The sequence below is a fragment of the Halyomorpha halys genome, unplaced genomic scaffold, assembly GCF_000696795.3.
Source record: "Halyomorpha halys isolate HHAL.00 unplaced genomic scaffold, Hhal_1.1 Scaffold748.1, whole genome shotgun sequence".
Lineage (NCBI taxonomy): Eukaryota > Metazoa > Arthropoda > Insecta > Hemiptera > Pentatomidae > Halyomorpha > Halyomorpha halys.
The window spans coordinates 438,023-456,125 of record NW_027111006.1 but is presented as its reverse complement, the minus strand read 5'-3'; the positions used below and the strand labels follow the sequence as shown (position 1 = coordinate 456,125).

The following is an 18,103-nucleotide window of genomic DNA, read 5'->3' as shown; positions in this document are numbered from 1 at the left end:
AACCGCACTCCTGACCATCTTCTCTTCATTTTTAATTTATTATATTATTATGCAATGTTTTATTATAATTTTATTGTTGTTTAATTTATTATATAATATTTTATTACATTTTTATTATTACTTAATTTATTTTTACTTATTAAAATTATTTTTGTATTTCAAAAGTGATTATTTATTGTTAACAGGTGCTGACCCGATAGCCGACTCTCCATATGAGGAAGCGTTGTCAAAAACAGGTCTGTGTAGGTTTTACGAAATTTCCTTCTATGTCATATTCAATTTAGTACATTACAGCTCCTAAATAATTTAAAACTTTTAAAAACGTTATAATAAAAATTATTCAATAAATAGATTCACTGACCAGCAAAAATTAAGAATGGTGGTCATTTAAACGATTCATAAGCCCAAACCTTCGGTGTTTTTTAAAAAAGTGGAATCCAACAATTTTCAATTGAGAAGATTTTACATTTTACCTGGTCTTGAAAATTGTTTTTTATTGAAAAACCCACACTTTATTTATATTTTTGAAAACCTTGAACGTTCCTGATTGTGTTTAACACATTTTAAACAATTATTGTCAATTACTATTTCGGTATAAAATACATAAATTCCCAATTCAATGAGTCTGCCCATTTTACAGAATACCAACGACATCTAGGCGAAGATAGATGAAAAATATAAAGCGTTTCGGAATCATTATTGCAACGAAAAAACAAAATTATATATTAAAATTCAAAAGCGTGTTGTAAAAGTGCTGGAGCATGTCCAGATAAAGTATTTTAGGGATTTTTAATGAATTTTTGAAAAGATGCAAAAACTGATTTTTTATTATCGAAATCTAAAAAAACACCTTTTTTCATGCTTTTCCTCGGGTTTCTGCACTAAATACTACGTCAGCTATTATATTATTTATTAATATAACAAAACTATGAGATTCCAGAACAATGAAAAAACAAAATTATATTTTAACAGTCACAAATTTCTTGAAAATTAATAATTAACAAAGGTGAATTGGTTGTTGATCGCAAATCTTTATATAACGAAAAGATTGTCGAGGATGTGAGCAAAAAACAAAAATTAATTTTTATTAGTTCATGATATAATTTTTTATTGAGTCCTGATGTGAACCCTTCCTCAGGGCTAAGTACAAATCAAGATAGCAACCATGATGAAATAAAAAAAAAAAAGAACAATAAAAAGCAGTTTAATAAGAAAACAACCGACAATATTATCAGAAGGTAAGGTGAAATATAAGACATAACAGAAGACGATAACAAGCAGAATTAGAAGAATTAGAAAACGTAAGAAAAAAATGAAAAAATCAAACTAGTAAAAGTATATAAATAATGGAAAATTAAAATTAACACAAAAAGAAACAAAACGACGACATACAAGATATAATGGAAACTAGAAAAACATATAAGCGAAAATAACAACCTCTTAGTTCTGTTATATTATAATAGCTGATGCAGTATTTAATGCAGAAACCCAAGATAAAGCATGAAAAAATGTTTATTTTTCCGATTTCAAACCAAAAAAATCAGTTTGCATTTTTCAAAAAATCATTACAAATCCCTTAAATACTTTATCTGGACATTATCCACCAATTTTAAAACATGTTTTCTGAATTTTAAAGAGTTATAAATGATTTTATTTTTATGATTCCCTCATTTTCCAAAACAATAAATGTACCTTTTCATTTGACAATTTAAGGGTATGTAATCCGAACACTCCAGTAATCCAAACTATAAATACATGATATGTATTTTATAACTCATTTGATTCTGTAAAACTGATTTAATGAATAGTAGAAACATGTACAATACACATTTCGTTGGTGAATTCATATTTTTTTATTACGTTTTAATATAATACGTAAATCCATACAAAGAATATTTTTATTTATACTTGTTGTCACTTATAAATGAACAATCTTATAATTTTAACAAATTAAATCATCCATTAGCATTACTTGGGATGTAAAAGTAAGTATATTTTTTGATTTTTTAAAACTGCAAACCACCAAATTTCCAATAAAATATGTTAAAAAAAATTAAAGAGTTATTTTCATTTATATTGTTGAATTTTGTTACAATATTTTTCTTAATACTTTCTGTAATCCAAACTTCTCCCTAAAGCAATTAGATCATATAACCGAGATTACACTGTGGTTTAGTTTCGAACGTTATATGTTTTACGATGATTCTTTAATTCTAGTTTACTATTTGAATTTTTGTTTAATTATTGAGTTAATTTTAAAAGTATTAATTTTTCCGGTGAGAGTGAAAGTGACTTACGCCACTTTTATTCTCATCGGCTCGATTATGCTTAGCCTCTGAAGTAGGTTAATTTTTTTTTTTTTAAGTAATGTGAGATTTTACTTTAAATACTCTGTCCACTGCCTATTAATCAAGCTTATAATTAAACGATAAAATATAAAATTGTTGGCTTATTGCAGATACACTAGTTTTCTTGATTTTTTAATATTATTTTTTTTATAAACTTAATATTATTTTGAAATCATTTTTTAGAGTATATAATTTTATTTTATTTATTTGAATTATTAAATCTTATCTAACTTAATGACGATAAGTTTGGACTGATACTACGTATATTTTATAACGACAAACATTTAAATATATGGAGCGGGCTAGCTGAGTGAGTGAAGAACTAAGCTGTTTACGAGGCCTAAGGAGGAATATCCACTATGAAGGGGATACTGGATACTTTCATTGGGCCACACAGTGAGCCGAATCCTGAATTTAGTACAAAAAATTCAAATATGCTTTTTATTATTTTTTCACTTAACAATGAAGTCATTATGGGTAGGTAAAGTATATAAATATTGAATTAATAAAATGAATAGAGTTCCTGGGTAAAACCAAATTATATCATTATATAATTATATTCAGTTGAAATTGTCGATTGGTGTCATAAGACACTACCTGAAACAAAAGGCTTGTAAAAGAATTTATATTTTTATTTCCATAAAACAGACGCACTCATCTTCGAAAAATAATTACATGTACTCAATGGCTATGAACTAAAATTCTAGATCTTCTCGTAAAATACATATATATAGTGGAGAGATTATTACTGCCATTTTAGTAACCGTATACATGGCTAAAAATATTCTGAGGTCCATGTATATTGAGAGAATTATATCCTGAAACAAGGACTATCCCCAAAAAATATATACTCTACAAATCAGAACAAAGATCTGTCATAACATATGTCTGTCCCATATGGAGCTTCACTAACTTAATCAACTTAAAAAAAAAGTAAAAGTATTTCAAAACAAATGGCAAAGAATTGTAAATATATCTTCATATTATTCATTAATAACTAGGATGACTTAATACGTATATAAATTAATTCATGATTTATTTCAATCTTGCTCTAACTCTTAAAAACTTTTAATAAATGAAATAATAAACTATACAAAACATTTTTCTTTTAGTTTATGTTTTATTACCATAACATAAAACAGCTCATAAGTAATAAGTAGCAAAGAAAAATGAATTTTATAAGAATATAGCCTGAAACAATGTAATAATTATTTTACAGACTAATATTTACTAAGTAAAAACATTTATATAACAAAAAATCCTCAAACATTCAATATGTATTTTAAAATGGGAACAATACATCAAGGAATTCCTACTATCTCGCATTCAGTACGCTACATTGTAAAATGCCCACTGGTACGTGAGCTTTGATAATAGGTAAGAGTCAAAGTAATAAAATAACAATAAAATCTAATTTATTACTACCTGTTTAGCATTTGATAATAAAAATTTCAATTAGAGGACCTATTCTTTCTGTCAGGATCTAAAACCGTTATTTTTACCCAATAAATTTCACATTAAAGTTAATGTATTATTTTTAAATCATTAGATAAGATTAGATAATTATTAGAAACGTTGTATTGTTTTTTTGTAAAATTAAAAATTATCGAGGGGTATGGAGAGAAAACTTTTCACAGATAATTGTGATAATGTTCACCATTACTTGTAAGAGCAAAATACAATTAGATAATGAAAGAGATTTTTGGAAGTGTGAGGCTCGACATTTTTTTAATTTTAACCATCCATATTGGTTTAGATTAATTCAGGATTTATCATTTGCGTACGTTAAATATTTTACGTATAAAGAGTATTATACTTTACTAGAATTCCCCGCACGAAAAATAATATAGGTTGTTTTAGTAAGTTTTCGAAGCTGATTTTTTTAAATCAAAATTAGGTAATCCGTATAGAATAGAAATATAATAATCATAAGCGCACACCCTAGGACAAAAATTTGTTTTAGGACTTTTAAAACCGATTAGTGCTGTAATTAACTTGGTTTTCTAATCAATCAATTTTTTTTTTTATAGTTACATACCTTCAGTAGCTTTACTGAATTATTTCTACGTTAGTAAAAAATCTGTACTACCAGATAAATAAACAAACGACGATAGGAAATATAAGGATTCCTTGCTTTATTCGGCAATACTGCCCAAATACATCGGGTAACTAGAATACACAGCATACTTATCAGTCCACGATTGGATATATAAACACTAATATATGTTAATCAAAGATACAAAATCTAATTTGTTTTCTACGTTTTCTTTATTAGCCATATCTCAATCCGTTACGCAAATGCAATAAAAATTAAACGAAATTATCAATAAATAGAAATATTAAAAAAAACAGCCACAGCACAATTAAAAAACAAAAAAAAAGCAGAGAAGTGTACTTTCTTTTCTCTGTACGTAGGATTGCATTTTTCGTGTTTAGGGTGCAATAATATATAGGAATATTATTTGAAGATTGAGAGTTTTAAATTCAAGCACACGAAAAGCCTAAAGTGAGATCATCTTTTACATGGTTATAAAGAATTAATTTACTAAACAGAAATTTTATTTCAAAGATAATTAGAAAAATTGTAAGTGTTGTAGTAACTCGATGACTGAATGAGTGAAATAATTGATGATACCATCTCGTTAATCTTGCATAATCCTTTAGTACAAGAGCCGGAAAGAAAAAAAGGCAGTTATTTCACCCCAATTTTTGAATACTTTAATGAAAACTATATGTAATTAATAGTTAAAAATGATAAGTCTGGCAAGTATAGGTAGGAGGAAGAAAAAATGGCGGAAAAAAAATTAAAGAAGAGTAAATTTGCTGGAATATTAGCCCTAATAGAGCTATTTACGTCCAATACGTAGGAATAGTAGTTTTCATGATATTTGCTAAAATAAATTGATTTATAGTTGTTCGGACAATGAGTTAGATTTATGAAAAACTTTATTTCAGAAACCATTGGACGTACAGATGTCTGCCAGTACTCAAATTAAAGCTAGTTAAGTTTACTATAAAATAGTTAATAATGTTTATCTTTGTAGGAGCTGTAGTTTTTATGATATTTCACGAAATAAACTCACAAAATGTCAATTTCTACTTATTCGTAAAAAATGTTGGATTTTTGAAAAAATATATCTCTAGATCCATAAGACTCACATATGTCTGCTAACACTCAAAATAAATGAAATTTAACTTACTATAAAGTAGTTTATGACACTTATCTTCGTAGGGGTAGTAGTTTTTATGATATTCACATATGAATATAAATTTGGCTAATGAAAATTTGTCCGAATAACTATAAACGAATTTATTTTAGCAAATATCATGAAAACTACCATTCCTACGAAGATAAAGGTCATCATCAACTTTATAGCCCATTAAAGTAGCTTTAATTTGAATACTAATAGACATCTGTACGTTACACAGTTCCTGAAATATAGATTTCTCAAAATAAATTAACTAACTACTGATATTTCAGAACATCATGAAATGTTGCTTTTTAAAAAGCTATATCTCGAAAACTATTTAGCGAAAATAATTCTATTAGACCTCATGTTTTAGCAAATTTACTTTTCTTTAAATGATGTTCTCTTAGGTTTTCTTGTGTTGTTCCTACTTTTTAAGATATAGAGCTCCGAATGAAAAATTAGTTCTGTTTATCGCTTCGAAACAGCCGCCATTTTTTTATTCCCCCTACCTATACTTGTCAGGCTCATCACCTTTGACTAGTAATTTACTATTTATTAGTATTAGTAATTTAGTATTAGTATTTATTAGTAATTTAGTACATAGTTTTCATTAAAGTCATCAAAAATTGGGGTGAGATAACTGCATTTTTTCTCCTCTTGGGCTCTTGTACTATAAGATTTGTACCAGAACTGATGTAGCACTCATGCACATTATGTAGCACATATCAGTATCACGGAACAAACCTAACACAACAATATTTTCCTAATGCACATTACAATTGATAAGATGGATATAAGGGGATTTTATCATTGTATGTATGTACAGGGCGTATATGTGTGGCAACGAGGAAGTAGTTTTACTGCCGTCACATCCATTACCAACTATCACGCCAGACCTTGTGCGGCAAAACTGTCACAATAGTAAAGGTTATCAGAACAGGAATTATTATACATTTTGCACAGTGGGTGCGACAGTTGCTGGCTGTGAATTGCAACTGTGTAGCGCGTCTTTATGATGTTTTTACGCCAATTGTTAAATATCATACAAATATATCTTTAAAATTTTACTTTCTAATTATTTATTTCTGTTTTTCTAGGATATGGGAAATTTCATTACTATGTCCTTATCTTATTCGGCGGGACATACATCGCATCCTCCATGGAAGTGACCTTGGTATCATTCATAATTCCCGCTGCTAAATGTGATTTCTCGATGTCCTCACGGGATGCAGGAATACTCACTGCTGCTCCACTGTTTGGTATGTAATCGCTACAGTTTGACCGGACGGATGAACATGGTAGCTTTTTCACTTTTAGAAATCTAAAAACAACGTTGTATTGTTTACTTCCTGATACTCCGATAATGAGTAATCGTATGTAAATAAAATACATACTGCATTTTAATACAGTGTCTGGTACCATCCTAAACATTCACTACCTCTTCGTGTAAGATCTCACAATCGTTACTGATATGTTAGGTAAGAAGAAAGTATAGTTCAAAGAGTGGAAAGACACGCGAGAAGATGCAAACTGATAAGAAACCAATGAAACAGCCGCAAATAATTAATCACAATTAATTTCTTTTATATATCTTTTTTTTTGATATCATAAAAGAAAAATAATTAAATTCGCATTTAAACTAATTGTAAGATTGTTCTGCAAATATTCTTGATTAGGATTGTTATATTTTTAAAGAAGCTGAACCTCCTTTCTTTAGTTATTTGCACATATTCACTTCATAATGCCATCCTACATCCAAGATATTTGTTCGTATTACAATAAGTGCCTCTGTGTAGCTTGTTGTGAAGGATGTTATTTTAGTACTACATATAAAGTAGTTATAATAAATATCTCAGTCAGGGGTGCCCATAGAAAGAGAAGTTAAGATACCCTTTTTTAGGGGGGGAGGGGATAAACATTTTCAGGTTATCCCAGGGGAAGAGTAGAAATTGTTTGAAGAAAAAATTATAAGAAATGAGTAACAAAACTAAAATAACATAAGGGCAATCGAGGGGTAGTGGAAATTCAGCACATTTATATATACATTAGTTTATTCTTTTCTTTTTTTTAAACCATAACATTCTGATTACAAAAAATATTCAAAGACCTAAATTATTTACAAGATAGAAATATAAAAATTTGATTGGCAATCATGCAAATATTTAGTGAGAATACAAATAATGAATTAAATAAAAAAACACAGATGGGAAAACTAAACAAGAACCATTTTACACTACCAAAGTAAAACTTAATGTTGTATTGCCACTGCTTTGTCATACTTAAAAGTAACCTATAAAGTAATCATACTAAAAGTAACCTAAGCACAGAGTTCAAAATTGTTGGCAGTATTTATGCTCAGTGTACATCACTCATTCAATAGTACAAGTGGTTTAGGAGAAAAACTCTGCTGTCAACTTAATTCCATAGTTCTCTTGTTTGAAATTAAATTATTACAATAACTATTATTCCATAAAATTTAAGATTTTAAATTTTGATCAATCGGTACACTATATTGCATTGCCTACTTTCAAATTATTTGTAAATTGTTTGATTTTTTCACTGATTTTTTTATTAAATACATTTACATTTTGATGTTTTCATAATGTCAGCTAATTTTTATATTATTTAAAGTAATCTTGTGAGTGTAATTAGACCAAATACAAAGTTATTACACAGATGTCATGGGACTATTTTTGAACCATAAGTACACACAAGCGATGATTAAACAAGTTTTAAACAAGCATAATATCCATATTATATTCAAATTACCATATGTGGTAGCTCTTTAAAAAAAAAACATTTGTGAAATAAAGCCCCATCTTTGCACTTGTACCGACTAATTTTATAATAAATATGCGGCATATTTTATTATAAAACTAAAATAACATAGTTTACTCATAACTAATTAGATACTTAGGAATGGTGCAATGAGGCTAACTTCTCTTTTGATTAAACTTTATAGTAAATTAATTACTGAGTAGTACAATTTCATAATCATAAGCAAATTGTTAAAAACTTATTAAACTATCAAATATATTTTAGTTGTTTACCTGTCGTATTTTCTTTTCTTAAATTATTTGCTCCAAATATATATTTTTCCTTAAATATATTATCATATTTTTATGAATAAAAATATATAATAGAATAGGTAAACTGTCTAAACAATATATTTAAAACCTAATATTTATTTAATATCTTCTATCCCATAACATTGTAAGCATCCCTTTGGTAGAGCTTGATCCAGGAGTTTCTCTTCTGAACTATCTATCTTCTCCTCCCCCATTCTATCCTTCTTTTTGTCAAAGGCCTCCGGAATTGTGTCTTTTTACATCTTCCTTTTGGTCTCTATCCTTCCACATTTGTTTTATACATAACTCTTACCAAGCTGCATTTAAAATCAAAATAGTGAAATTATAAATAGTTTTTAATACATAATTAGTAGAAGTCGACCTGTGTGAGAAGTAGTGCTTACATTATGTATCACTAGCATTAAAGTGGAGGAATGTCATAGTAAGCACCACCTCTTCCAATGATTTGAAACCCTGAATGTGTGAATACTTGATAATTTACTTCTAACTACAAAAATTATAATATAATATTACTCAAAGAGATTGTCACATTCAATTTTCTGATAATGTCCAGGAAAGGGTAAATTTTAAGTAATACTCTCCAGATTCCTTGGATGTTAAGAATTACGTCAAATTTGGGGAATAATTTTAGATTTTGCTCTTCCTCTGCTATAAATTTTTGTAGTAACTTGCCAAGAAGGAGTCCTTAACTTAGGGGAAGTGGACACTCCTATTTTTAGCTGTTATCTACTTATACAATTTAGGTATTAAAGACAATTAAATTTGGGTATAATATGGCTACTAATCTTATTTAAGCTGGTGGTTGTTTTCTTAATATCAGTAAGCTAATAATTTCATTCCAATTTTACAGATCATGAAGTTTTACATTGGTAGTGTAACTAGTTCTTTTTAATTATGATCATCACTTCTATTATTTAATTCTTATCAAGTCCAATTTTATTCTTTTAAATTAATATTTATAGTTCCACTAAATAGTTTCATATTCACAATCATCAATTGTATATTCATATTTCTAGATTTGAAATACGTTTGACCTGTGAATATTTGTTTGAATTTGATGGTCTTAATTTTTTTTTTTTATAAACTAATGCATTACTTGTTTTAATTTATCTTAAGATAATCAATAAATTTAAATTTAAATTTTTAACTTATGTTTAAGATATCAGCATTAATCATATTTAACTGAAATATAATTGAATGAATATTTTTTAAATATAATTATTATTGCCTAAAATGAAATCAACCTCTTTTTAATTAAATTAGTATTTTCACATTATTGCTTAAAACCTTCTATACAAATGTTAATGTATATATGTTGTTCTCTTTTTTCAGGGATGACACTTGGTTCTTTTTTCTGGGGTTTCATGGCTGATTTGAATGGGAGGAGGAATGTTCTTGTTTACTCACTTATATTCGGAGGGCTATGCGGTTATGCTTCTAGTATTGCTCAATATTTCCCAGTGTTCTTGCTTTTGAGGTTCTTTAATGGTTTTTGGTATGTATTGATTAATGTCATGTTTTAAAGTGAAATAAAAATGTAATAGTATTTAAACCTTATAAATAAAAGTAAAATTTCATTAGTCGATATATTTTGTAATTAACTTTAGTCTGCAACCAAAAAAAGGGTCTAATTTGTTTATTAATTTTAAAGTTATTGAATGCTCTAACTCTATACAAATTTTATATTATGGTTTATGAATTTATTATGGTTTATGAATTTATTATGGTTTATGAATTTTTAATTATTTCAAATTAATTTTATCTGCTATTGTCATACATAAAAATTGTATATTATTGATTGTAAGAAATGGGTTAAAGCAATGGTAATAATATATTTATTCTCATTGAATTCAGCAAACTTCAAAGAGGATTTGGATTGACTATTAAAAACATTATACTAGTTCTCTACTACTTTAGATTGAATTGCATTCAATGAGCCTATTTTAGCATAGTTATTAGTGCATAAGAAAATTAATGCGACAGGAGTGTCCTACTTTTTTGTTCCCAAAGAAGTGTCCCGGGAGCATTTATCTCATGGCTGATGATTTGTACATTTTATATATATATATATATATATATAATTAGATGTAGTGATGACAAAATCAAAAGGAGACCTGAGCAAAACTAAATTGAGTATAGCTGGGAAAGTAAAAGGGGTAACATAACATAAACAAGTGACAATAACAACAAGTGGTTAACAGAAGGTCGGTTAAAACAAAACAGATGAAATACTAGAGAAATATAGATGTTTATTTCCCAATATGAGCAAAATGGCCAAGGCTACACCTCTCCTGGATATATGGTTAATATCCTATTTAGTTAAAATATTTAGCTAAATAATTAGACTTTTGTTAACATCAACAGGATAGCCCCAGAGGGATAATTTTAAGAGGAATGACATATTAACCTAAACTGAGTACTGATTTTCTACAATGAAATGTATAATTATTTTATTTTTAATATTTATCAACAAAAATTGTTAGATCAACCTTCATAAAAACTATTTATGATGGATTCTAAGTTATATGATTGTATCAAATTCAATTATGAAGAAAAAAAAATTAAAACAGCTAATATTTTATTTATATAGTAAAACATATAGATTCATACTTATAGTTCTCATTATATTATTTACAAAGGAGTAGTCACTGGCACTGATGGTCTAACTGTTTCATGCACTTAAGTCCATGAAGAAGTTAGCAGTTAAATTGTAACCAATGATTTCTCCCAAAGCATTCCTGATAATCAGGCCTAATCTAAAACTGATATATTGACTATTGTTTTTCAGTATGGTTGGTGCTTTGAGTCTCTGTTTACCTTATCTTGGAGAATTTCAACCGATCAGAATCAGAGAGAAAGTTTTATGTTGGATGGAAATGGCTTGGACATCTGGCATTATATTATTACCAGGTAGAGAATGATGACAATAATTTATTTTGATACAATAATGAGTATCTTATATTTGTATTGTTTCTCATTAAAACTATAATAAAAAATATATATACATATCGTTGTTTAATAGTTGCACATCTGATAAAAAAAAGTATTGATTTTATTTTGAATTGGAGATATTCCAAAAATAGTACCATTAATTTGTGTATCAAAGCTGTAAAACTTAAATTTTGTGAATTACACAGTTAGATAGTTTTTCAGAACCTTTTTACAGCCATATTAATCTTTCTTATTTTGTGAAGCTTCTTTTGCTTGCACTAATTAAAAATGGTTGATGTGTCTCCCCTCAGGCAATCAATCCCTAGGCCCAATGAAAATTCTTGTAGGATCAGGACTAGGGAGCGACCATGATAGCAAGGGAGGAACTAAATTAGTAATGCCAATTTACCTTCACCATAACTTTACTAACCTATTTCAAGTAGTTACTGAGATTACCTACAAAAAATAGATTATCCATATCAAATAAAACTAAAATATTCCTGCCTCATTTTTCTGACTAGTTATCAATGGAACTATATGTTATACTTCTAATGCTGCTCACAACATAAGATAATAAATTTTTAGGTTTTTACCTTTTTTTTTTTGTCAAGGAATATATATTATTTCTTTATTTATTACAGCTATAGCATGGCTTATCATTCCAATGAAATTTGAAATAAAATCTGAATACTTCTTATTTCATTCATGGAATTTGTTCGTTATTGCTTCTGCTACACCAGCATTTCTTTTGGGATTATGGGCACTACGCTTTCCAGAAAGCCCAAAATTTCTCTTTGATATTGGGGAGCAAGAAAAAGCCTTAGAAGCTATGAAATATATTTATCATATCAATACAGGCAAAGCAAAGGAAACATTTCCAGTAAGTTGACTTAATTCACTGTATAAAGTTAATGAAATAGATTAGTTAAATCAATCGAAATAATTATATATATTGAGTGAATTGAAAATAAGTTCTGTAGAATATTATTTGTAAATATTTGATTTTGATGAATCTTTCATTAAAATTATTTGATGATAACAACTACAATAAAAATAGACTACCTTATATGAATACAGTTTATCAATATATTATGATCAGATATAATTAAATAAACTGCTGATTTTATATATTTGATTATTTTCATTAAGTTGTACTAATCATATTATCTAAAGTGCTATGTAATTGAGGTTCATGTTATTCTAGACCATCAAAAATACTCATTTAAATTACATTTTAAGAATTATAAACTTACTAAAATTTTATTTACATATTTATATCAAGCAGAAAATGATATATACCTTTTTTTAATTATATTTTTTGTTCTATCAATATTAACAAAATAAATATTCCAGTATTTACTGACTATTCTTCCCTATCCCAAAAATATATGTGTAATTTTTTTTTAGTTTGGTTAGAAATTTTACTTCATGTTTCATTGCCAGTTAAACTTACTCTTACCTGATTACTGTTATTATCAAACTAATTATAATCATAACTATTTTTCATAACAGGTTGAAAGTTTAGAAGAAAAAGGAATAAGTATTATTGGTTTCAACATGGAATATAGTAAAACTAAAAAACATACTAGGAGTCTGTCTGTACTTGTGAGGAACATGGTAGTCATTGCTAAGACTTTATTTAAACCACCATATAGGAAGAAGACACTCCTCAGTTGTTCAATTTCGTTTGGGGTCACTTCATGGTAAGGTATATCTTTCTTTTTTTTCACATAAAAAATAATATTCTGCCTTTGAAAAATCGATTAATAATAAATATGTTTTTAGTTATTACACTTTGATGTTGTGGTTCCCAGAACTCTTTACACGCTTCGAATATTACTCAGTTCTGCATCCCGGTCAAAGTGCTTCAGTGTGTGAAGTAAGTTCCGTTTTCATTGAAAGAGAGGGCCCTTGTGAAGCCAATATTGAAAATCAGGTTTATTTGAATACAATAATTGTTGGAGTAGCATGCATTCCAACGAGTCTTTGGCTACCAACTTGTGTGAACAAATTGGGTACTAAATTCTTCATTGGTAAGCATATTTTATAATTGGTGCAGTATATATTTTTTTTATATCACTTTTTTAATGCTTAGAATATTCATTGTGAGAATGGAAAAAAAATGTATTTATCCTTCCTATTGATATTCACTCAGGCATTAGGAAATATTCTATCAAGAAAAAAATTATCATTTATCTATTTTCTCTTTTTTCAGTGTTTTGTGTTTTCTGTGCTTCATGCCTTTCATTGGGCATGAACTTCGTTACAACATCAACTCAGAATTTGGTTTTATCTTGCTTATTTGAATCTCTAACATCACTCGGAGTCGTGACTCTTTATTGTATATTAGTTGAAATATTTCCAACGAATGTTAGGTAAAATATTCAATTATTATTAATAAGATTAATACTTTTAATTTATTATAACCACTATTATTGAATTTTTTTTATAGAGTAATGGCTACTAGTCTCACAATAGCTAGTGGTAGAGTGGGAGCATTGCTCGGAAACTTAGTGTTTGGATACTTAATTGATTTTGAGTGCATAGTTCCAATCCTACTTTGTTCAGGTGTTCTTTTTGGTAAGTAGTTAACAGAAGTTAAAAGTAATTTATATGTAAGATGTAAATTTTAAATATCTAAAAAAAATATATTAAAAGAGGTATAAGCCGTTTGATCAAGAAAATTGATCTTGAAAATTCATAATGTGGGTACTAAGAATGAATATGGCTATTAAAGACATATTAGCCTTTTCATGGTTTAAACTAACTTATTTTTGGTTGAAGAACTACTATTTTACATTAGTAAGGTTGAATCTCTAATGATTCTTTGCTCTGTAATTGAAATATAACTTTATTTTAAAAATTAGTATCCATCCCTCAAAAGTAAACAAAAATGACTGGCACTGAAAGAGTTATTTAAAAATTTTAAATTACAAAATATTTAGTATAACTCTCTCATTATTTTATATTTATATTTTTAAAATTCTATAATAGTTATTATTACTATTTTATTTATTTTTTTTTTTTAGCTACTGGAATTGCATGCATATTTCTACCAGTGAAAATGAAAATAAAAACAATTGAATTTGTTTGAGGATTGACAATATGTAGTATTGTCGGCTATCCAAATTATCTCCTGAAGTTATAAATGTGTTATTTTTTACGATAATACTTCATTATAGCAGTACAGGATGGTAAAACACCATAAGCAACTTTAAATAGCATACAAAATTGCTGCTTAAAGCAATTAAAACTTTAATGCTGATTGTGATATAGCAAGTTTGCTCTTCTTAATTGTTAGGGTTTAGAAAATGAAGCTAGTCAAATATTTTAGAGGCCAAGTTACAAGTTGTTCCAGATCGCTAACCAGTATTAAAATTTCAATGCATGGGAAAAAGCACAAGTGTAACATCTATTACAATGGAAACTTAAGTGCTATGATGGAAGAGGAAGTCTTATTTAAATAATGATAAAATGGTGTTACCTAATAATCATGGGCTATTTAAAACAGAGCCCATTGAATATAGCCTAAACATATATTTAAAAAAATTTTCTTGTGCTAACCACATTTTCCATTTCATCTTATTTTCTATATGTATCTCAAAAAGAAAATAGTAATAATTCTTTCTGAACTGTAGCTTTTATTACTATATGATTTCATTCAAGTTGAAAAATAAATCATTATTTTTGGAAGACTTCATAATAAAACACAGTTTTATTTTATGTAACTTATCGATTTACATACATTTTTGAAAACAAAAAAATCTAAGGAGTTTTGAGACTTTCAAAATTCAAAATTTTAATAATAAATTAAAATAATTTTTTTTTATGTTATTACGATATATAAATATGTCAAAGGAAAGCAAATACAATAACCTGTAAAATTAACTATAGAATATCCCTCTGGTACATTTGATTGTTAGATTCAAAACATCGCGAGATTCAACTGTTTCAAAATCTCTATTAAAAAACTATCCATGTAAAAAACATGAAAAATATAATTATGAGAGATAGTTGACTGTGGATGACGTACGAGGAGAAGATGGTTGGGGGTGTGGTCAAAGAGAAACACAAATCACACAAAGTACAAAGTAGTAACTACTACTTATTTGTGTTTCTCTTTGACCCCCAACCATCTTCTCCTCGTATGAAAAATATATATTTTTAATGAATTTAGTTGGTACAATCGATGCATAGAAAAACCATAAGAACTGAGACATAATGGATCAGCACTAAGGTGATTTTATATGGAATCATCCTTTACAAAATAACCAATATTTTAAATTTATATAGCTTTGTAAATTAAAGCGTATTAAGTATAAATTCTCTCAATCTCTGAACATAGGATCTCTCATCATTGCAATTCTAGACTTATTTGACAATTTTTCAGTAAACATATGTTGATCAATAAAAATATGCTAAGTTGTTAGTTATCAGAGTATTTTAAAGATACAATTGTTGTCTATTATTGATCTAAAATTAAAAATAAAATAAAAATGCTAGTGCCAAAGAATTTATCATAGTTAGAATTATTATTTTAAATGTTATTAAGATTAATGCAAAATATTGTAATTTAGTTCTCTTGAAACTCATAAGCAAAGATTGATCTGTTTTAAGGCTATGAAGCAAATATGCTTAAGAGAAAGTAATTTACAACTTAGACTACAAAAGGATTTTAATTCAACATCCTTTTATACCTATACAGTAATTTTTAAATATACTGATCAATTATTATCAATCAATTGTTAGAACATATTAATTAGATCCAATGCAATGCATTCAAAAATATTATACTTCATGTTTAAAGAAGTAATCAATATTCCGTTTTTGGGTAGTACTAACCTTAGGGCCTCACAATCCAGATCCAGCTGGAGACATAAACCAGGAGGAGCACCTGCCACTTTTTGGAAATTATAAACAATAAAAAAAAAAGCCTAGGAGAAAAATAAATTTTAGTTTATTTAAGCTACTTAATTGGAGATATATTTTATTGAATTTCAAATATAAGGTAATATACAATAACTTTTTTTTATAAAATTGTTTTTCCGGAGGATGGTAAAGAATACTCATGATGTAATTTCCCGGGGTTGCCAAAGGCTAGGGTTCTGGGAAACAAAATCATAGGTTATGTCATCATAATTAACTCTACTTTGACAATAAAACTTATAAGATTCAATTTTAACATTTAAAAAAAAATAATGTTTCACTTTTTCAATTAACATTAGAACGCTGAATCAATATAAAAACTCAACATTGTATTATTAATGTAACACTAATAACTTTAAATTTTATTTATTAATATAACAGGTAGTTAACAGTTTTTTTATTTCTTTGATCAACTCCATATGTATAAATGAGGGTACATTAACACCATTTTTCATATTGCTCCAATTTCAAGTGGTCAGGTTACCATCTATAGTAGAGGCTGTGATGGCAACATATGTTGTGGCAAGAGGCAGTGTTATAGGTTTGACAATCCTGTGAGATGAAACTTAACACTCCCTCTCAGGTGAGGAATTGGTCTTCCATCCATCAGCGTCAGGGGTCCAATAGTTCTCTCAATCCCCTTCCCTTCCCCCAAGAAGAATAGTACCATCTGTATTGATCTTTTTATATTGTATAATATGTGATAAACTATCTGTATAAGTTGTAGATTAACTAAGTATGATTTAGTTCTGTAAATTAAAATTTACAAGAATTGTTGTAAATATGAGTAATTTATTTTAAATTTTATAAAATAATTCAAGAAATCTTAAGGCTGATTCATTAACTTTTAGATTATTTTACAATTATAATACTTTATCTACCGAATTATGTATATTTGTGTACTGTCAATGACATACATTAATGTGAATGTAATTAAAATGTATTATGATAATATTTTATTTAAAAATTGAAATAGTGATTAAAAAATTATGAAGTGTTATTTATTTATGTATTAGATATTTCACCATTGTAATTGGACTATCCTATTCATATTCCTTCAATTTTTTTTGTTTAAATTTTTCTGTTCCCTCTTTTCATTATTTTCTCCACCTGACGCTTTTTCAGTTTAAGTAAATTTGAGAACTCACCCATTATTTTTAACAAATAAGTATAGGTCCTTATATTTATATGTATTTGATTACTATTTATTCATTTTTTTTTTCTTTGGAAATGTCTAAATACACATTTAGAACTGTGTACAGACTGTCCTAATTCAATAGCTGTTCTGATTTGGATAACTGTATTTCAAAAACTTTTTTTAAACATGACTTTTCTTAAGGATTAATTAATTTATGAAATGTATGTCTTTATTCAGTTAAAACCACACACATTTTTTTTTGTTATTTTCTTTTCTTTTTTATTAAAAGTTTTGAAATCAGATTTTTTTTTTTAATTATTTGATCCAGAAACCATTATTTTGGTTTTTATAGTACCTACTGGAAATAAGAAATCGTAATGAGATTCAAGTTTTTTTTTTTTTTAATTAATGAAATATCAGTTAGTTTTGATTAACTAGGACTAAGGAGAGGATATAAAATTGGAATTCATACTTCAGATA

The 18,103-nt window shown here is 27.3% G+C and overlaps 1 protein-coding gene across 1 annotated transcript in view; it reads left to right on the top strand.

Moving 5' to 3' along the window:
- LOC106685847 (synaptic vesicle glycoprotein 2B) overlaps positions 1-17,925 on the top strand; it is a 39,729-nt gene extending 21,804 nt beyond the window's left edge. The window contains exons 2-11 of the mRNA XM_014428801.3: positions 186-236; positions 6,637-6,798; positions 9,961-10,123; positions 11,417-11,538; positions 12,201-12,439; positions 13,072-13,262; positions 13,345-13,592; positions 13,775-13,934; positions 14,012-14,139; positions 14,589-17,925. Coding sequence (XP_014284287.1) covers positions 186-236; positions 6,637-6,798; positions 9,961-10,123; positions 11,417-11,538; positions 12,201-12,439; positions 13,072-13,262; positions 13,345-13,592; positions 13,775-13,934; positions 14,012-14,139; positions 14,589-14,653 — 1,529 coding nt within the window. The 3' untranslated portion in view covers positions 14,654-17,925. The remainder of the gene's footprint in view (positions 1-185; positions 237-6,636; positions 6,799-9,960; positions 10,124-11,416; positions 11,539-12,200; positions 12,440-13,071; positions 13,263-13,344; positions 13,593-13,774; positions 13,935-14,011; positions 14,140-14,588) is intronic.
- The last annotated feature ends 178 nt before the right edge of the window (positions 17,926-18,103 follow it).